The sequence below is a fragment of the Elgaria multicarinata genome, chromosome 5 (assembly GCF_023053635.1).
Source record: "Elgaria multicarinata webbii isolate HBS135686 ecotype San Diego chromosome 5, rElgMul1.1.pri, whole genome shotgun sequence".
NCBI lineage: Eukaryota > Metazoa > Chordata > Lepidosauria > Squamata > Anguidae > Elgaria > Elgaria multicarinata.
The window spans coordinates 33,660,688-33,683,464 of NC_086175.1; the positions used below are offsets into that span (position 1 = coordinate 33,660,688).

Here is a 22,777-nt window from a genome sequence, read left to right on the forward strand (position 1 = left end):
CTTAAGAGACCATATATAAGAAGCAAGGGAGACAGGAGCAGGTAGAGACCATCAGAGCCTGATTCAGTTGCAGCCCCGAGCAGGGTTGTCATCTTGACCCTGGGGGAAGAAGGAGCTGTTGGTCTGCCCTTCCATTAGCAGATGAGAGGAGGGAGCAGGGCCTTCCCACCAGCCTGTACAGCCTCCTTAATTTTTTTTTCTTTTCTCCCTCTTCCCTCCCCATCCCCTTTTCCTTGTGTTTCATGTCTTTTTTAGAATGTAAGCCTGAGGGCAGAGTCTGTCTTCTTTACTGATCAATTGTAAGCCACTCTGGGAGCCTTTTTGGCTGAGGTGCGGGATAAAAATACCTAAATAAATAAATAAATATACTCATGGGCTTATAAAATGCAACCCTATGCAAATCAATTCAGAAGGAAGCACTACTGAGCTCAAAGAAGCTTTTTTCAAGTAATTGTGTATAAAATTGCAGCCTTAATGAAGTTCAAATGCAGGGGAGACAGTGTTTTGAACTTAAACATAAGTGGAAAGGTGTTTGCAACAACCATACAACAAATATTTGTGTAAAATTTTGTGTGCAAAATAAAGATACAAGATTTACTTCAGTTCTGCATTTATACTCAAATTAACTAGAATCAGTCCTGCAGGAAAAGTTCCATAGTGTACATAAACACAAATATGAAGAATATTTATTAAACAAGGATTTGTTCCATTCCAGAATGAAATACAATGTAGAACTTTTGCAGAAAGAGTACCACTAGTATAGGATTTTTCTAGAAAAGGATTTTTTGGAATCTAACTGATCTACAGATAGGTTACTTAAAAGTTACTTCATATTTCCTAATATCCACCACATGGGAACAATCTCATCAAATAAAATGTTATTGGAAGGAGTTCAAAAAGAACAAAATGTTATATTTGGAAAGAAACGCTTTCAAGGAGAGGCTAGAGAATTAGGAGTATGCAACTAACTCCTGTGTTGTTGTTTTTAACAGTGCACACAATACATTGTTACAGAAAGGAAAAGTATGCTTTAATTGTTTGTACAGCAGAGGACACCAGTTCAAAGAATAAGAACACCCACATGCAAAAAGGCAAATCAGTAACTTCAAAAGCAAATTGCATTGTGAAAATCTTTGTTAACATAATACAGACTGAAGTCACTAAAAAAAAAATAGGACAGGAAACACACATACCCACACATTTTTTTCTGTTTGAAAAGTAACTGGACCATGATATTAACCTAACTGTAGGTTAATTTACTCAATGTCCAGATCAGAAGTAAATGGATCATTACATCTCAGTGTGCTCCAAGTATATACCATTTTTCCACAGAAACTACCAGTTAAATCTAGTAACATCTGCATATGTTACTAGATATGTTACACAGAAATGTAATAAATGTTACATAGAAATGTAATAAATAAATAAATAAAATAAATATTAACAAATGGGGATGAGACCTATTAAAAGCAGTTGATTAATTGTCAATGAAGGTGACCAATTTCTTCATAAAAGAAGACAAACTAAGAGAGACAACATGCCAATTGGTACAGCTGACATTACTTAGAAAACAGCATAATGGAGAATAAACAATAAAATGTTGATGCTTCTCTCAACTTTCACCTGCAAGGTATTGGTTCTGTTAGAAATAGGTTGCATTGGCATAAATGTTTTGCACAAATGTCAGTGAAAGCCATAACAATCTTTTGAAAATAGGCCAAAAAACTGCGTCCACTTCTAGTTAAGATTTAATTCAGAAGCATTTTCAAAGAAAAATGGTTTTAAAATTCCATTGTTTTGCAATTATATTTATTTGTACTTTTAATACATATATCACACTCAGACTGGGTTTGGACTATCATGGGGGTGGGGGGAGAGAACACAGCGTTGGTTGTTTCCCCTGCTCCACCGCATGGTAGTTGTGCGACCGGGATTATCCTAATTACCCACGCTGCATCACAGGTTGCTGTGTCGTCTGAAACCAGCATGTGGTGTAGCTCCTGTGACTTTTTCACCCACCCGACAACCCCTGACTTGCAGTAGGGATGTCGGGTGGGTGAAAAGTCATTATGGCCACAATATGTGCCAGGTTCATATGAGACAGCGTGGGGAATTAAGCTAATCTCGGTTGCATGACCAACATGCACGGGTAAACAACCAACTCTGTGTTGTTTCCCCCACTGAACATTCGAACACCCCCACAAAGAGGGAGGTGGGGGGAGATCAATACTTAGAAATGACAAATGTTTTGAAGCTCTTTGTTTTAGGGCACTGAGATTCAATTCTACTTTATCATGTCAATTAATTCCATTTGGTACCAAGTAGTGAACAACAGTTGCTTGGTTCATCTCAAACAGAAAAGAAGGTAGCTCAAGGCTCCATTGGCTCTATGAGAAAGCTGTTCACCACAACCATAACATTATTTGTTGCTTATTTAAAAATAAGAGCTAGATTTTGTATTTTTATTAATTTAAGCCATTATTCTTGCAATCTATCAATTATGAGGCTTTTTCTCAGTCTCTAGCCTCCTCTCTTCCTTCTGTCTTTTCGGCTGTCTCCTTGGACTCAGCTGTCTCCTTCTTTAATTCCTCCTTATCTTCAACTCTTGATAATCTTGCTCCATCTACAACTCGGATAGTTCACCCTTCTCAACCCCAACCGTGGCTCACCTCTTTCCTCTGCTACCTTCGCTCTGGTTCCCGGGCAGCTGAACGCCTTTGGCGTAGGACCAGGGACTGGGCGGACTTTGTCCATTACAAATTTGTACTCTCCTCTTTCTCTTCTGCCATTTCATTGGCCAAACAGCAGTATTACTTAACGTTGATCCAGTCAAATGCTAGGCATCCTCAGCGGCTCTTTGCATCCTTCAATTCTCTTCTGAAGCCTAATCCACCATCTCTCCCTGCCTCTCTGTCTGCTAATAACTTTGCCTCTTTTTTCAATGCTAAAATCCAAACTATTCGCTCTGATCTGGCCAGCTCTGCTCCTCTTCCAGTTCCTGTTCCTCATCTGTCAGTTCCTCCTGCAAATTTCTTTGCGTTTCCTTCGGTCTCAGCTGATGAACTGTCTACAATACTGCACTCTTCGAAGCCTTCCACTTGTTCTTGTGATCCGATTCCTTCTCGCGTCTTTATTAATCTTATCCCTGCTATCCTCCCTTCGTTGCTTCATATTTTTAATTTTTCTCTGTCCTCTGGTTCATTTCCTTCTGCTTTTAAACATGCTACACTCTCCTATTCTCAAGAAACCTACTCTTGATAGGCTATCTCTGTCTAACTACCGACCTGTCTCTTTGTTGCCGTTCGTTTCAAAGATCCTGGAGCGTGTGGTCTACTCTCGTTGCCTTGATTTTCTTTCTAGTAATTCTGCTCTGGATCCTTTTCAATCTGGATTCTGTCCTTTGCATTCCACTGAAACAGCCCTTACTAAGATTACCAATGATCTTCTTACTGCCAACTCTAAAGGCCATTATTCCGTTATTATTCTCCTTGATCTAACTGCAGCCTTTGACACGGTTGATCATGATCTTCTTTTAGATTCCCTTCATGACCTTGGATTTTGTGGCTCTGTCTATAACTGGTTTGCCTCCTATCTAGCGGGTCGCTCTTTCAGCGTGTTGGCTAATGGCAGCTCGTCTTCCTCTTTTCCCCTTTCAGTAGGGGTTCCGCAAGGCTCGGTGCTTGGTCCGTTGTTGTTTTCTTTATACATGTTGCCCTTGGGTAATCTTATTCAATCTCATGGCCTCCAATATCATCTGTATGCCGATGATACACAATTATATCTTTCATCTCTGGATCTTTCTCCTGATGTTCACGATCGTATCTCGGCATGTCTTTCAGATATCTCAGCTTGGTTGCTTCATCGTCGTTTGAAACTTAACATGGCAAAGACTGAATTGCTTGTTTTTCCTCCTAAACCTTCTCCTCATCTCTCATTCTCTCTTACTATCAATGATGTTACACTTACTCCAGTCAAGGAAGCTCGTAGTCTTGGCTTTATATTTGATTCCTCGCTCTCCTTTATTCCTCATATTGAGGCAGTAGCTAAATCCTGTCATTTTTTCCTGTATAATATTGCCAGGATTCGATCATTTTTGTCTGTCTCTTCTGCCAAGACTCTTGTTCATGCATTGGTTATTTCTCGGTTAGACTACTGCAACCTTCTTCTCACCGGCCTTCCTTCTTCTGTTGGTTTCTGTTCACCACTCTGCTGCTAAGATCATCTTCTTGGCTCCCCGCTCTGACCATGTAACTCCACTTCTGAAATCTCTTCACTGGCTTCCAATTCACTTCAGAATCCAATATAAACTTCTCCTGTTGACCTACAAAGCTTTTCACTGTCTAGCTCCTTCCTATCTCTCCTCTCTCATCTCACACTATCGCCCCGCTCGTGCTCTTCGCTCCACTGATGCCATGTTTCTCGCCTGCCCAAGGGTCTCTACTTCCCTTGCTCGGCTTCGTCCATTTTCTTCTGCTGCCCCTTATGCCTGGAACGCTCTTCCAGAACATTTGAGAACTACAAGTTCAACCGCAGCTTTTAAAGCTCAGCTAAAAACTTTTTTTCCTAAAGCTTTTAAAACTTGATTTTGTCCTGACTTTATACTGTTAGTTTTACCCTACCCAGTGCCTGTTTACCCTACCCTGTGCCTGTTTGCATTCTCTTCCCCTCCTTATTGTTTTATTATGATTTTATTAGAATGTAAGCCTATGCGGCAGGGTCTTGCTATTTACTGTTTTACTCTGTACAGCACCATGTACATTGATGGTGCTATATAAATAAATAACAACAACAACAACAACAACAACAACACTTTGGGGGAAAATAGTGACTTGGTAATCCAAGATCAAATATCTACTTGTTGCTACTTAGGGTTGCAGAACTGTACTGAAGTTCTTTTCCACAGACGCAAATACCAACTCTAGCAAAGGGGGCAATGAACCAGTTAGTAGTGTGCAGCAGACATAGCTGTGTGCATGCTTGCACAAGTATTTCTCTACTCTGCACTCAGTTTTAAAAGATAACTAATAGTGTGAGAAGCTTCATTTTGAAGCCTCATAACATTAATCTCCAATAGAGGAAATGCAAGTAGAAGCACATCCTTCCCCCATAGTCACATTCCTCCAACAGTGGATCAGCAGTCTATGAGCTTACAGCTTTTATTCCAACTGGCACTCTAAGAGCACAAGCCCATCCATAAATGTGCAATGTTTTTCTGCTTTTGTGGATCTCTGGATCAGGACACAGGTCTCTTAGCAACACTAAGAAAGAGAACCAGTTATATGTTGTCAAGTGGAAAGATTTCCTACACACATTGTTTTTACAAATGCTTCCTGAGAACTCATTTCCTGAAAACTTCAAAATAGGGGATATCATGGAAAGTTCCAATATTAAAACAAAAACAAAAAAACTCCAAGAAACTCATAATGGTATAAAAGTATCTGTACACAATTATTTTGTATGATCACAAACACATTCTAACCTTGATACATAGAGATCACAGTTGTGCATTAACCAATTAAAGCAATTTAAAAGTGTATTGTCAGGATGAGTACAGAGACATTGCAACCACCCACTACTTTCCCCAATGGAAAGCTGTATTTCAGATTTCTTCCTTACTTTTAGAATCTCCACTTCAGCTACTGAAAATATCATGTTCAATTCTTAATATTTGTAGCATTGAATATATTCTATTTAACAAGAACATTTTCAGATTGAAATAGCATTTCGCTTGCATCTGAATACAAGTAAAAAAATATTCTTCCCCACCATGACAAGGGTTTCAAAGCAGAGCTATACATTACCTCTGTTCCCAAACACACAAGAGGAGAGAGACTGGGACAGGGGAGAATCAATGAAATACTGCAGATGAAATACTGGACCATTTCCCCCCACAGCCAGGCTTTTCCCAGTCTCTGAAGTCATCTAGTAAAAGGTTTTTTAAAGGCAGGGAATGTGTGTGGGGGGAATCAGCAGGCAGAGAAAGCCTTAAACAGCCATCTCACCCTCTTATCTCTTTTACAAATGCCTCACCCCCAGTGTTAGGATGGAAACACAAGAGCTTGGAAAACCATGCTTTCTTTGTGACGTGTACATCCACACTTAGCTACAAGCTTTATAATATAAAGTTTACATTTATGGACAAAATATAGATGTTATTAATGGAAAATAACTTTTACTGCCTGGAACTAGACTTCTAAGAAATGTGTACTGGCATGTTAGGAAGCTGCCTTATACCACTGATCCACCTAACCCAGCATTGTCATCACTGACTGCCTCCAGGATTTCAAGCAGGGTTGTTTCCCAGCCCTAGCTTGAAATGTTGGGGATTGAACCTTCTACATACAAAACAAGTGCTTATCACTGAGCTATGGCCGCTCCCCCATCTTACTGAATACTGTATTGGAAAAGAAAGGCTATACACAAGAAAAATGCAGAACACTTGTAAAATTTTATTAGCAGTTCCTGGTAGAGTTATCAAGTTAAAGAGTAGCCTAGAGGAAATGTTAATTAAAAACATGTTATGCCTATTTTATTTTAATTTTTGTTTATTCAGAAGAGACTAAATTTGAAATACATGGTAGCACAGAAAAACATGTTTTCTTCAGCTTATGTACTTTTATGTTCTAGCAGAGTGGCTGTGTTAGCCCGCTGAAGCAAAACCTAAGGTTCATGAAGTGCCACAGGACTCTGCTTTTTGTATTTCTGTGTGCTGATACAACAAAACAGGGTTCTTTCTCTTCTCATTGTGGACCTCTTTCAAAGCCTATTATCTCAGAACTGTTAATAAAACAATACTATAATGTTCTGAGTGGCATGATTTATATTTGGTTTTAAAGAACATTATTGCTGGTTTTTCTGTACCGCTCTTGATCCAGAATATCTAGCAAGGGCAGCAGCAGAGACAGTCTTTCCTTAAAGGAAGATGAGCACACCAAAGCCCTCTTGAAAACTGCACATTACACGTGAGACCAATGTCTTACATATATTTATCGAGTCCTAACAATATATTTTACATTAAAATGTTATACACCATTTAAGAGAATCTTCTGATACATTTTCTAGGAGTTCGCATCCTCGTGGAGAGGAGGGATATTTCATCATCCACAACAAAACAGTTCTAGGACAACATATTGACTTTGGCATTATTTACAGTGACACTACCACTTTCCATGAAATCAGAATCTCTCGTGCATTCCCTTACAGATATTTTCCATTATATACACCTTCGCCAAAAGGGAAAAAGACATTGTAACCTAAAAAGATTACAGTCAATACTACCTATGAAATGATTATTTCTGCTTTTATTTTGCCTCAATATGCTAGACAATCACTTCCGCTTTCTAAAATAGTACAGTTAGAAGATGGGGGATACTTGGCTCAGCAATACTACAAAGGAGAAGGATCTTGCAATTGTTGTAGATCACAACCTGAATATGAGCCAACAGTGTGATATGGCTGCAAGAAAGGCAAATGCTATTTTGGGCTACATTAATAGAAGTATAGCTTCCAAATCACATGAGGTACTGGTTCTTCTCTATTCAGCCCTGGTTAGGCCTCATCTAGAGTATTGTGTCAGTTCTGGGCTCCACAATTCAAGAAGGACACGGGCAAGCTGGAGTGTGTTCAGAGGAGGGCAACGAGGATGATCAGGGGTCTGGAAACAAAGCCCTATGAAGAGAGACTGAAAGAACTGGGCATGTTTAGCCTGGAGAAGAGAAGATTGAGGGGAGACATTATAGCACTCTTCAAATACTTGAAAGGTTGTCACATAGAGGAGGATCTTCTCGATCCTCCCAGAGTGCAGGACACAGAATAATGGGCGCAAGTTACAGGAAGCCAGATTCTGGCTGGACATCAGGAAAAACTTCCTGACTGTTAGAGCAGTACGACAATGGAATCAGTTACCTAGGGAGGTTATGGGTTCTCCCACACTAGAGGCCTTCAAGAGGCAGCTGGACAACCATCTGTCAGGGATGCTTTAGGGTGGATTCCTGCATTGAGCAGGGGGTTGGACTCGATGGCCTTGTAGGCACCTTCCAACTATGATAATGTTCACTATGATAGTGCTGGTTTTAACCTATAAAGCCCTACATAGCCCAGGACCACAATACCTTAAGGACTGCCTCTCTCTGTATGAACTACCCAGTTCCTAAGTTCTGTTTCAGAGACCTTTCTCTGTGTGCCCCCTCCAAGGGAAGCTTGCTAGGGCCTATTCTGTGTTTATGGAATGCTTTCCCCAAGAAAGCTCACCTGGAGCCAATACTGTCATCTTTTCAGTGCCTGGAAAAGATGTACTTGTTTTCCCAGGCATTTGGACATTAGTTATGCCCCAGTTGTGTATCAGACTAATAAAGCTAATTTTTGTTTTGTTTTCTCAGACTACAAATTCCATGGTGACACAGGGATCACACTAGTAATAGTAATACACAAATTTTTGAAGCACTTCACTGAAGTTTCTCTGATCTCTAAATGAATCCAGAACTTCTTTACAAATATAATATTTTTGTCATTAATCATGCAACATCTCTGAGTAAGTGGTGTACTGAGGTATGGTGGTATGAACAGAAGGGTCTCCTTAAAATTAACAAACCATACAGGAATTAGAAAGTACTTTTTCTCTAAAGTAGAATCCGTACTACTGCTTCTTCCTCACTAACTTACTCCATAAAAACAGTATGGGAGGTGTTAAAGAAATTATGGACTCCAAAAAAGTATTTATTAAAGTAACTGTGTATGTCTGACATGCCAAAACTGTTTAGCATTGCTACAGTAATACGGTTGAATTGTTTTATTTTGCAAGCTGGGCTGAGGACCCGATTGTGTTAGAAAGGTAGGCAACAAACTTAAGTGAAGGGAAGACAGGAAAGGTAAATGAAATGAAAGAAAGAACGGAGTGAGTTAAAGCAGAAGTAGCAGTCCAAGGAAGGAGCTGTGGAACTTACAGCTTAATCTATGACACTTAAAGCAAGGATGGCAAGAAATGAGGGTACACCTCCTCTCATAACAAAACCCAGAAAATAGTACTAACACAAGGGCACCTCCAACAACCATTATTTTGAATATGAACAATACCATTATATTTAAGTAAAACATGTTTCCTTCTCTCTCTCTCTCTCTCTGCCTAATACAATGAACAAGATTAGGCTACTATCCTTTAAACATGTTAAATTTTAATAAATGAGACTAAAAGGTACATTAGATGCTATTTGTAGCATATGGGAATACAGTTAATGAAGGTTAAAACACATGAAGTAAGATGTACCCTAATAAGGCAGGTTTTCTATTCAGAGTAGGTTCATACGCAAACACAAAAGTAACTGATTTTACAATCAACTTTTTAAAATTAAAGAATAGTAACTTGCAACAGAAAATCATCACCTTTTGACAATTATTCTGAGTCCCCAAACCACAGAAAACTAATCATATTTAATTCCTATTGTCTTTATCTAGTTATCTATAACTAAATAGGAGTGAGTAGGGAAGTAGCAGTCCACTGATATTATTTCTTCACAATAGAATGCTCAGTGGATACAACAGGCAAACCTGTTTCCTTGCAAGACCATCCAGTGTCCAATTATGACAAGCCAATTGATTTGAAGATGTAATGGATGCAGGATTGGAGCTAAAAGGCATATAGATACAGAGGCATATCGAAAGATTTTTAAAATATCTGCTAAATTCTTGATTAAAATTATAATATACCCAGGAAAACACACACACACAATACTACCAACTTTCCATCTTAAATCTACAAATGCCTTCTTAAAAGTCTAGTGATATTGATTTTCATCTTACAAAGTCCAAAACCCTAACCATGTCAGGTGTGAATCATGGTTTAACCTTAGTGAAAAAGCCAGGTCTGCAACAAAACCATAGTTTAGTTTACAAGTATGTTTGCAAGCAGACAGTCTCGAGAATCAAGGAAATGATCTTAACCATGGTTTAATTGCTGAAGGTGTCATGTTGAGCCATAGTTAATGAAAATCTACTTGAAGCCATGCTTTCACATCCTGGTTTGTGATCAACCTTTAACCACTGCTAACTTTTCTGAAGATAGATTTAGCCTTAGGTTAAGGAAAGCAAGCCATGGTTGAGCCTGAGATGGAGAACAGAAAGTGATTCTTTTTACAACAGCAGGAAGTTTGCATTTCCCAAAAGGGCTAGATGCACAAGCACTACACACACACACACACACACACACACACACACACACACACACGTCCATAAGGCTCATGCTTCACTGTTGCTGCTTGCTTGAAATGTAAAATAAAAAAGACCAGTAAAAAGAACAGCTTCAATTATCAGCATGCAGAAGAACCTCAGTTTAAACTTTTAGCTTGCTGATCAAATAAGACCAAACAAAGCAATTATTCTATATAAAGAAATTAATGAGAATTCCAAAGAAGGGCTGAGACAAAGAAAACTTGCTCAAAAATGTCTCTGATGAAGACCTGGACACGGTGTAGAATACACACCCAATGATTAGTGGCCTCTCCATACACACAAAAATAAACTAGGGGTGTGGCTCATTGCTCCATTCAATGTTGTTACCAGTACATGCTTCCTTTGGGTCAACTCATGAGCTATTAAGGCATAACATTGCTTCTTATTGTTCCCACATTGCCCCTCACAAACACTTAAGAAAACAGAACACATCCAAATGTCACATCTATATAGATATGGCAAAAAGGATATTCAAAGCAGACGCAAGCAGAAATTTAGTATTGTCTTCTCCACCAGAGTTCATGTGAATCTTTTTCAGGTCTAACATTTGTTATATTTATTTCCCCATGGAAAATATCTTTATTTTAACATTGTCCAATTAGCCATTCATGTCTTAACAAACAATACACCTAGGTCTAATGTTGATGACTTGCCAATTGTAACAATTACTCACTTGCAGCTGTGAAGTTTAAAAACAATGTTCTAGTTAATGTCCTGCCAAACAGCTGAAAGAACCAATTATCTGAGTGCAGTGTGTTGGTGGACCTTTTTTTTAAAAAAAGGCCACCATACTTCCTTTAGTGTCAACTCATGAACTATTAAGATACAACCTTCTGTTATTTCCACTCCCTCCCCCTCCCTCTCCTGCATAGTACAAATGAAAGCAATACATGAAAAAAATTCAGATGTATTTTGAAGAAAGAACATGCAACCAGATGCTTGTACCACCCTTCGGCTATTGGACGGTATAGAAATGTAATAAATAAATAAACAACAAACTGCCTCTTTAACATAGAGCAGAATTTTCTCATTACTCCATCAGAAAATGCACTACATGTCTTGCTTTCCACTCAAGTTATTCAGCTAATCAAGAGCAAAAATTCTTAGCCTGCACACAATAGAAGTGTTGCCTTTAAGACCTATACAACAAGATAACAAGAGCAACAATATCTGTAAATTTCAAAGACCAAATTTTATATGCACCTTAAACTGCAGACAGTAGAACACTTGCTTCCTTACATTCACTTAAAATATCATAGGGCTGGGAGTTTCTGCTTTACATGTATTAAATCCATTTAATACTAGATATTTAGAAAGAGAAACTGGAAAGTGTTTTTATTAAATATATTTATAAAAAAACATATCTTACAGAATGTAACCATTAAAAATTGCATAGCAGCAGAGTGCATGGAAATATTAGAAGGCGTGATCTTTTAGTATGTAGAAAATTAAGACATTAAGCCTACAAGTAGAAAATCCATGCAGTTTGTGCCGCTTTCATTCTCTCCTCTCTCTCTCTCTCTCCCACACCCACCCACACACACACAGCACCTTACCAAAACTTCTGCGGGACTGTCCATTTCTGGCTCAGGAGCCACTACATCCTGACGCTTTTGTGGAGATTCTATAACAAGTTCCTTTTTTATATTTTTGCTGTTTGTTCTTGCCAGCATTCTTATTAAGAAGGTATAACACAATTATAAACCTCAGCAATTTTATCTTCCAACAGCAGCATACCAGTAATCTAAAGACAAATCAAACTTTCCACCCTCAAGCTGCAAAGAGAATGAAGTAGCTGTGCTAATTTGTAGCAGTCTGAGTCAAGTTATGGTGGGAATGCATGACAGACGAAGGCCAGCCCTTTGGGAGGGGGGAGAAGAGTGTGGGAGAAGAGGAGGCGGATCCATTTCAGTGTCAGGCACATTAAGCATTTTCTTCCATAAAATGAAGCAAACAAATCCTGCACTTTAAAATCTTCCAGATCAGCAGATTTTCAAGATTATTAATTCCAATAATAAATTGACTATCCTAACACAAGTCAGAGCATTCTCAGTGAACAGTATTCTCAATATGAAACCAAGTTTTCTCTAGGGCACGAAAAGAAAAAGTATTCTATTGTCCTTTAATGTAGCAGCTCTCCACTGACAAAACTGTGCTACCCAAGATGTCAAACCAAGATTGTCTCTAAAACAGTTTACTTTGCAAAGAAAAGTAATGAATGCTGTGGAGAGGAGAAATAGTGTGGCCAACTTTCACACAAGTTGCTGCTGTTCTGAGTATTCAGGTAATCTTACGGCTGCAACATATGGAAAGGATTCACCAGGCAGACATCTAGAGTGCCTATCCAAGCGGACTGAAGAATGAGAGAGAAATAACAAAAATTTGTGAACCAAGGAATCAGTCTGAGGGAGCAGGAGATATGAACAAGGCAGGGGGTAGGGGGCAATGCTAAAGTAGAAGAACTGTACAATGAAAACATATAATTTAGGCAAGTCTTGACAGCTTCCATGGGAATATCTATAGCTAACTGAGCTCAGAAGATTCCAGTCAGTCTCTGGAGGGAGAATTCATTTTGGAAGAAGAATGTTTGTACAGCAAGTAGAGAGGAAGAATTCATTTTGGAAGAAGAATGTTTGTACAGCAGGTAGAGAGGAAGTGAAGTCAGAAATACCACCATCAACTACTCTCTTTTGCTTATACCTCTTCATCCGCTTCTCATCCAGGAAAAGACACTCCAGACACCTCCCTGTACCGCCCTGTACAATGCACCCAGTAGACAATTCCACAGCATCTCACAATAAGCTACTGCAGGGATTGGTCATACTGAATTAGCAGCAGCTACTCCTTAACCACCTGATTTAAAGTTACGCTATTAACAGCAGCTCCTTTACCCCTTGGATTAAATTCAGTCAAGCAGCAGACAATTCAAGTGCTATCAGAACCAGTGCCAGTCATGATCCTTGCAAAGACCCAAGAAGAAGCCAGACATCCATTCTGAACTGAAGATTATAACCCTGCTTAGCTTGGCGATAAGTCAGGCAGACCAGACATTTGAGACCAGCACCAGCACCTCTGCAGACACAATTATCCCACCATCCAGTACAACAAGGGTCCCCAACTTTATTTTGGGGATTGGTGTGCACATTTGGGATTTTGAAAGTGTCACAAAACAGCTGCCGTGGGCTAGTTCATGTGTGCAAGTAGTTGCAGAAAGGATTCGTGCAGAGATGAAGTAGTTTAAAATTTATCTCGCTGTAGATTATAAGTTGCTTTTACTGGTTGGACATCAATTCAACCCATTAGCTGTAGATAATTGCAAAAAGGCAGTAACCATAGGGAAACAACAAAAAAATAGGCTGTACATTTCTAGGAAATGACTGTAATAAAGGCAATGACATGACAATCCATCATGGGCAGCCATGATATGTTATTGTGTAATTTGAACCTGGAGCATTTTCCCAATTCACCTTTTTAAGAAGAGGTACCGACTGCTCTGCAGGTATATCTGCAGCAAAATTAACATCAAAGCTGGTCTGTCAACAAAGACCTCCACAGTGCAGCCCACAGGCTAAAGAGCATGGTTTTCAATAGCTTTCCCCGATTTATTTATTTAAGCATTTTTATGCTGCCATTCAGCCAAAAAAAGGTCTCATGGCAGCTAACAAAAGTATTTCTTGACAGTCCCTGCCCACAGGCTTACAATCTTTCCCCATCACTTAACTTTCAGTAATAACAGAGATGCTATGGCCAATGTCATCTGTTCTCCTCTGCCCAGTGACTCTGTAAACTTTTGAAGCAGGCCTTCAGCAGGAGCAGCTGCTCCCCCAATTGAGCACACTAACTTAATTCCAACTGCTGGCTTCCTATGCTTCTGCCTCTGCCCCACTCTCTTCTTCAGCTCCTCCTTTCTCCATAGCTAAATTATCACAATACCTGGCCATTAGCACTCCTCCTCTGTACTTTGGGATGAGCTTTAAAGTGAAATTGGAAGTAGTAGTAATTTCTGCTGCGATGGAAACTGCTCTAAAAGTCCTTACTGGTAAAAAGCACCCCTAGCAACTGACGCAACCTACACCTTTCTGCCATAACTATGACTGATGATGTATATTTGTCATCACCAACAGTTTCTGCCACAGCACTCCACTGCACTTCAAAGGAGGGCATTGAGGATGATCAGGGGTCTGGAAACAAAGCCCCATGAGGAGAGACTGAAAGAATTGGGCATGTTTAGCCTGGAGAAGAGAAGACTAATGGGAGACATGATAGCACTCTTCAAATATTTGAAAGGTTGTCACACAGAGGAGGGCCAGGGTCTCTTCTCGATCCTCCCAGGGTGCAGGACACGGAATAATGGGCTCGAATTACAGGAAGCCAGATTCCGGCTAGACATCAGGAAAAACTTCCTGACTGTTAGAGCAGTACAGTGGAACTAGTTACCTAGGGAGGTAGTGGACTCTCCCACACTACAGGCATTCAAGAGGCAGCTGGACAGCCATCTGTCAGGGATGCTTTAAGGTGGATTCTTGCACTGAGCAAGAGTTAGATTCTTCCAACTCTACTATTCTATGATTTTATAAGCTACCAACTGAAAATTTAAAAAACTGCCTGTCATCCTATCATAGTTGTTCGCAGGAATCACTAATGAGAATGGAAAATATACAGGAAAAGATGACACTACCAAGCACTGCTTTAACCATGTTCAGATTGTGCATTTTAAAGTGGGTGGAGATTGTTTTCTCTTTCCTTCAGATCAGTTTTAAAGTCAATCCCTTTGTTTTCCAGTGCTACTATAATGTTTAGGAATTTTTAAAGCTGCAAGGTAAATCAAAGTATGATAAGCTTAGCCAATCTCTCCAGTGTAGTAGATAGAACAGAAATCACTGGTGTCTGAGAAGCCAAATTTGGATCGCCGAAGCATGATCTAATATCCTTAGATGCCCCCTGGCCCCTCTCCCTTGCTTTGTTAAGAGACTGTGGAAGAGAAAGATAGCTGACAGAAAGAAGAATAAAGTTGGAGAGCTCTCTGGAGGCCTCTGCACAATGCTGAAATGTTTTGTGGAAAAAGGGTACAGTTTGCTTTAACATTTGGCTGTTGGCCACTTCCTTGTATAAATATCTATCTGCACAATCTGTCAGAATATCCACTTGTTTTTAAAAATACCATTCATCAAAGATTAAGATCTGGACAACAGGCTGAATTTCCCCCCAGAACTAAGGAATAGTACAACCTATACATTAAATGAAACAAATAAAACTGGGATATAATATTAACATCACCTAAAATGCACATTTGTGTATTTAGCTTTTGAATTTCAAAGACAAATGAACATATTTACTCACATGACTAGGTTAAATTTATCACTAATTGAGAACTTTAACAAATAAACCAGAAAAGGTATGTGGGGCTTAAAGTCCAACACAAAAAGTGATCTCATATTTTTGTACGTTATTGGAATAAACGGCATCATTTTGTAGATAAAGGTCAGACCGCCTAACATTTGTAACAGGTTTATAACAGAGGCAACCCTGATTGTCTAAGGTTTCTGTTCTACACATAGCCACTAAGAAGCAATATTTAGACTGTTTCTACACCATGCCTATATTCTGGGATCATCCCTGTGCATGCAAATGACACACAGGAAATCCCGGGAGCAGGCAGGGACGATCCCTCTATTTTCCTGGGATAATCCTTAGGTGTAGAAAAGGCCTTAGTCCTGAATTAGTTAGAATCTAATCCAGCCTTTCAAATAATTCCACAATACCTTTACTAACCTATTCTCCCCACAGACTTTTGTTATTTATTTTTCACAAACCAATGGCTGGGCTGGGGTGATACTATGCAGTTAATGAAAACTTCCCTGCCTGACCTCTAGAATGATATTTTTACTCAACACAGATGACCAACTGAGTAACTGTCCAGGATACAATATCACAAATACAGGATCAGTTTTAATAATAAAAGTGTAAGTACTTGCTTTCTTGCTTTCACGAGAAAGTGTGCAAAAGTATGCCAAACTGTTTTTAAAAGCCCAATCTGAACTATAAACAAAACTAACAGTCTCAATCATACAAACCACAACCTAACCAAAGTATTTCATGGTTTGGCTGCCTGCTCTACCATACAGATAACGCACAAACTTTATCACTGAAGCTTCCCAAGCTGTTGTACCAGTTCAGTTTATTGGGAGTCCTCCTTTGGCTCAGCTGACAGGGTGTTACACAATGCTTATCAACATTCCTACTGCTCAGAAGTTTTTCTTTTTCAGGTCAGCATGTTATGGCTAGAAAGTAGTATTACCACAATAGATATTCAGCTGTTAGACAATGTGTGAGTGTGATACAAAAACAGTTGAGTGTTAGTTGTATGTGTTTTTGAGTGTTGTGCGTTAGTAAAGGGAGAATAGATAGAGAAGGTACTATAAACTAAAAAAGCTGAATTTTAATGAGTCTCCACTTGAACACACACTAAGAGGCATTGTATCTGGCAACATTAATATCCTGAATTAGCATCAACCCAGTTTAAAATATAGAAACACATTATTGTTCTGACAAAACAGCAACTTCATTCATATTTGTCTAGAAGACAATAATTATTTGTAGCCAAAATAGCTCTGCCATAATTTGCTTTTAAAACAAAAGGACAAATATTTAAGCTCCTAATTTTACTTGGGCAATCTCCAGAGTTTCATAGAGTAACAATAGTTATTAAATGCAGAAAGATATTAATATAAATAAACACATTTACTTAAATCTTTGCTATCCTTTACTATATTATGAACTAATTACAATATATTATAGAGAGAGACTAATACAAATTACTTATTAAGTCAAAGCACAATTTAAAACAATAATTCATGACATCATCTAGAGGGCAGCTCATAGATACCCTACTTCGTGCCATGCCACAAGGAACCAAAACTCTCTCTCTCTCTCAGAGAACCTCTATAGAACTTCTTTCTCATTCACTGGGGAAATGATTGGAGGTCCTGCAATATTATCCCCTGCAAGTAATGCTGTCCACAGATGTATCAAATGCAGAAACACAATGATCCAACTTAACTTATGCTTTTCAAGAAGAAAATACCTCCGAATGCTTAGGTGCATTTATTGAGATGTGAAAACAGAATAAAATCAGGGAAAAAAATCAGAAAACAATATTTAATCCCTCCCCTTAAGAAATTCCCCCTCAGAAAAAAATTGCAATTTGAGGGAACCCTGGAAAAAACTATGAAATATTTTATCTTTTGGAATTATAAATGTCTTTAAAATAAAGTTTTACTCACTCAAAATATGTAAGATGCAGATCTTTATGCAAGACAATCTATAGCATTACAGAATGCTAATTCCTGTGAATATTGTAGAGTACCATGTTTTCAACATCATAAAGTTTAACCTGATATCCAAATATGCTGCTAGTCCTTAATGTTGTAGCTAAATGAGATTGTCTAATTAATACACTCCTTGTTTACTACAAAATGTATGTTTGTTCAACACCCACCCCACCCCTTACTTGTCAGATGGCAATAGCTAAAGCTACAATCCTATACCTACTTATTTAGGAATAAGCCCCATAGAACTCAATGGGACTTACTTCTGAATAAACATGGCTAGAATTGCATTGCAAGGCATTTATACTTTTAAGACTGCAGTCCTATGCATGATTACCTGGGAGTGAACTCCACTAAACAAAGAGGGTTTCACTTCTTAGTAACCATGTATAGTAAGCCATCTTAGGACGATTTTTACCCTAAAAGGCATCCTAGAAAAAAAAATTAAATAAATAAAAGTGCTCTGTATTTCATAAATATGTCAGATAAATTTTATATGATACCTCAAAAAGTATTTTAAAATAATTAAAGATGTAAAATAAGTTTAGTTTTGAGAAGTAAGTACTGCAGATATTTCAACTTTTCCCAATGTTTCCAAGGCAGGTTCTGAAGAAAATGGGGGGGGGGGAGGGAGAGATTTCCCCCTATGCCTTCAAAATTTCCAGAAATCTTTACATGAATACCACCACATCCACCAACATTAAAAGCTGCCACAAACACCACTACTTCTTCCTCACTCACCTGTCTAAGAACAACTCCATAATGTGAATTGTTTGACATGCAACAGGAGAATGTCCTTCAGATATCTAGCCCCAAATAATTTAGGCTTTAAAAGTGATAACCAGTATGTTTAATTGGTTCTGAAATAAATTTGGTAGCCAATGCAACCGATGCAACATTAGTATAACGTGGTCAAAAGTCCAGGTTCCCATCAACAACTGAGTTTGCACCACCTGAAGCTTCTGGATACTGTTCCAAGGACAGCAAACCTCATCTCAGTTATCTAATGAAGCCCAGCCTTCTTCAGAAAAGGCTATAGTTGGCACACCAATCAAAATGGGACAAAATCACTTCTGGACATAGACGCCAGCTATCAATCCAGGAAGAAAGCTAGTTCCAGGAGCACCCCTGAATGCCATACCTGCTCATTCAGGGGAATACAATCCCACCCAGAATACATTGGATTCTAAGATCAATTTAGACAAAAAACAACAATAACACTAATACAGATGGCAGATTATGTCCTGGACACAATCACACACTTAATGGGCAAGTTCATAGTTTGGGGTACTACATGATCTGGTGATGTTCCTGAATCCGTTGTTGCTCCTGGATTCCTAAGTTGAGGCTGTGGTCTGGGGCTCCTTTCACTAGATTTGTTTGGTTTGCCTGATAAGCCAGCCCACTGCTGGAAGCTAAGGACCTGACTGCTGCAATCCATTTATTGACTTCAAGACTGGGTTACTGCAATGAAACTGATCAAGAAACTTCAGCTGGTACAGAACAGTTACCTGACTATTAATAGGTTTAGGTCTGTGGAAACGTATTATTCCTGTACAGAAACATCTGTATCATCTTTATTGTCTTGCTTGTGGCGGATTTTCTAGATGAACATGACGGGCTTTGCCAAGTCACAGAATAGCAGAGTTGGTTGGGGCCTATAAGGCCATCGAGTCCAAACCCCTGCTCAATGCAGGAATCCACTTTAAACATACCTGACAGATGGTTGTCTAGCTGCCTCTTGAATGGCTCTAGTGTGGGAGAGCCCACAACCTCCCTAGGTAACTAGTTCCATTGTTGTACTGCTCTAACAGTCAGGAAGGTTTTCCTGATGTCCAGCTAGAATCTGGTTTCCTTAACTTGAGCCCATTATTCTGTGTCCTGCACTCTGGGAGGATCGAGAAGAGATCCTGGCCCTCCTCTGTGTGACAACTTTTCAAGTATTTGAAGAGTGCTATCATGTATGTCTCCCCTCAATCTTCTCTTCTCCAGGCTAAACATGCCCAGTTCTTTCAGTCTCTCTTCATAGGGCTTTGTTTCCAGACTCCTGATCATCCCCGTTGCCCTCCTCTGGATACGCTCCAGCTTGTCTGAATCCTTCTTGAAGTGTGGTGCCCAGAACTGGACGCAATACTCAAGATGAGGCTTAACCAGGGCTGAATAGAGGGGGAACCAGTACCTCGTGCGATTTGGAAGCTATACTTCTATTAATGCAGCCCAAAATAGAATTTGCTTTTTTTGCAGCCACATCACACTGTTGGCTCATATTCAGCTTGTAATCTACAACAATTCCAAGATCCTTTTTCGTTTGTAGTATTGCTGAGCCAAGTATCCCCCCATCTTGTAACTGTTCATTTGGTTTCTTTTTCCTAGATGTAGAACTTGGCATTTATCCCCATTAAATTTCATTTTGTTGTTTTCAGCCCAGCACTCCAGCCTATCAACATCACTTTGAAGTTTGTTTCTGTCTTCCAGGATATTAGCTATCCCACCCAATTTTTTGTCAACTGCAAATTTCATAAGCATTCCCTGCACCTCCTCATCCAAATCATCCACCAACATTAAAATGCAAAATCTACTTGCATTTTCCTCCTCCACGCCCATTTCTTTTTCTTTCTGTGTCATATCTTTTTAGACTGTAAGCATGCAGGCAAGGCCTATCTTGTTTTTAATTGATTGTTTGTAAGACACTCTGAGAGTCTTTTTGGCTGAAGAGGCACGATAAAAATGCTTTAAATAAAGAAAAGCATTTTGTAACTGGCCCCATTCATAAAAATACAACTTATGCTTACAAGCCCAACAAATATAGAATGTATACAATTGAAATGGCTTTTCTATTTACCCATACACATTTATTCCCTCCTAGACAATATAAGACAATAGTAGGAGCTTCTTTGAGACAAACTATTTTTAGGATTTTGCCCTTGATCCTAGAAAGATTTTTTTAATACTTGCTTACATTCAAGTGATAAACTGAAAGGAAACAAAATCTACGACAATGACCTTGGTCAAAAGGGCACTCAGTAACCTTCATGCCTAAAAATATAACTCTTAATAAACAAGCTTTCCTTTCAAAGTTTTCAAAGGAGTAAGGGAATCACATCTGCTGATGTGGTAAAGATTTGGGGAAATGGAGTAGCTAACCTATTTCTCCCTTGAATAATCTTTTCAAAGTGAGATGTCTTCATAATTAAGGTGCTGACTTTGTTTAGTAACACAAAACAAATATGCATTCTTAACATTTTTTAATGTGGCAGGTTAAGATTGGCATTAATCTCCACAAATATGATATGCATCTAACTACTCCACGTCCTGTTTAGGTTAGTGCAATATGCTCTACATGGGGCCGCCCTTGAAGACTGCCAGATTGCTTTCCCATGTGCACTTTGTGGCCTGTATAACACCAGTCTTATACAAACTATACTGGTTCCTGATTAGTTTTCAGGCCAGTTTAAGGTGTTGGTTCTTAGCTACAAATTCCTGAACAATTTGAGGCTGGAATATTCAAAAGATCCTGTCCTCTCTACAAATCTCCTTAATTTAAATCTTCTTCAAAGAAATCATTGTATGTCTAACCACCCATGTTAGTGGGGACATGGCACTGTGCTTTTTTCGTTGCAGCACACCAATTATGAAACTACCTCTTTAAGGAGGTCAGATTGACCCCATCTTTGCCTAGCTTTAGGCGGGACATTTAAGCTTGCTTTGAACAGGTTTTAAAGTTTATTCTGCTCTCTGGATGTTTTAAAGATGGCTTCCTACCATCTTAATTTGATTGTTGTGTTTTTAAAGTTGTATATCTCCTTTGGGGCCCTTTTGAGTAGAAAGGCAATTTATAAACATTTTAATAAATTAACTGAAACTATTCCAGACCACAGTTTTTCTTTTGACACTACATGGTTATATAAAAGTAATTCATTACTCTTTAATCATTCTAAGTTTCAACATTTTTACCTCAAAGAAAATTGCTTGCTCTAAATAAAAATATCAAAATAAGGAGAGAATTTGGTAAGAAAATGTAGAGCAACAAACAGATCAATTCCAAAAACAAACAAACAACTGGCTGATTACCATTAACTATAACAAAACTTAATGCAGAATATTTCCTCTGATCTAGGAGTGCCCTGGTAAAAGCTTGGGTTAACAAATATACCTCTTTTTCAGATAAACATACTAGTTTTGTCAACAGCCATGCTTAACACAAAGGAATAAATTCAAGTACATAATTCAGCCTTAAATAACTCCACAAGCCATTAAAATGCAATTTACACTTGTTTTATGGATTACAGGACTATCAGGTGATACATTTCCACCACTACAAAGTACTATCAGTCCAATGTCAATAAGAACATCACTAGATTGTTAAGTAGGTGCCACCCAGTAGCCTTCTAATGTATATTAAGCAATGTTGATTAGAGAGCAACTGGATGTAAAAATAAAAAGCTATCTGAAAAGGTCTGACTTATTTTCTTCTTTTATGCCTTTGCTCATCGTTGCAACCAAACACATTAATTACATAAAAAAAGATTAATGACTTGTTTGCATTTTTCCAGTACCTTGTGCTCTTCATTATAGTTTAGTAATATATGCATTTTCCAGACAGGTTTTATATAGTTGTACAACTGCAAAGAGCTTGCTATAAATATGTATAAAGATACCACTCCATGCTTTACAAAAATTCTACTTTCGACAAAACAGAAGCACTTAAAATGTTTACTATTCCAAAGAGGATATAAAGTATTAATAAAGACTAGACAGAAAACCATACTTAATCAGTTTTTAAAATCTTAATTAAATAAGTCAATGTTTACCAGGAATGAATGGATCAATATTCCAGAGTCTTCTTTTGTTAAACTATTTCCCATGTATTCCAGGGCATTATTCTCTCCTTGATGTTTGCAAATATATGAACAGTTTCTCTCAATAACTGTACGAATACCTTTAAATAAAACCACACTAGTCGTGCAACCCATTACAAATACACTGCAGCTTTCATTTCAAGCTAAGTGATCTAGTTAAAGAATATATTCCTTTGCTTCACAAGCTTAAGTCTTCTTCACCATCTTCACCAAGTCCAGCAGATTAAATGCCATCGTATTGTGAGCTCGCATAGCGGACTGCCAAAAATCCTGTGGAGGTTTCAACAAGAGCCACACCTCACAATGTCTCCCTCTCTCAAACAGAATGCTCTCTCAAATGCTACTAATACAAATAGACTGGAATGT

At 38.6% G+C, this 22,777-nt stretch overlaps 1 protein-coding gene across 16 annotated transcripts in view; it reads right to left on the reverse strand.

Annotated features, from left to right (window-relative positions):
* DOCK9 (dedicator of cytokinesis 9) overlaps positions 1 to 22,777 on the reverse strand; it is a 134,902-nt gene that overhangs the window by 98,111 nt on the left and 14,014 nt on the right. For 10 of the 16 annotated variants that reach the window (XM_063126089.1, XM_063126088.1, XM_063126093.1 and 7 more), the window contains exon 1: positions 22,364 to 22,588. The exons of 4 other annotated variants lie outside the window; for them this stretch is intronic. In XM_063126089.1, the coding sequence (XP_062982159.1) occupies positions 22,364 to 22,525 (162 nt within the window). In that variant the 5' untranslated portion in view covers positions 22,526 to 22,588. Of the gene's footprint in view, positions 1 to 11,780; positions 11,984 to 12,898; positions 13,044 to 22,363; positions 22,589 to 22,777 lie in introns of those variants that run through there. 2 more of the 16 variants (XM_063126092.1, XM_063126087.1) reach the window with 2 other exon arrangements.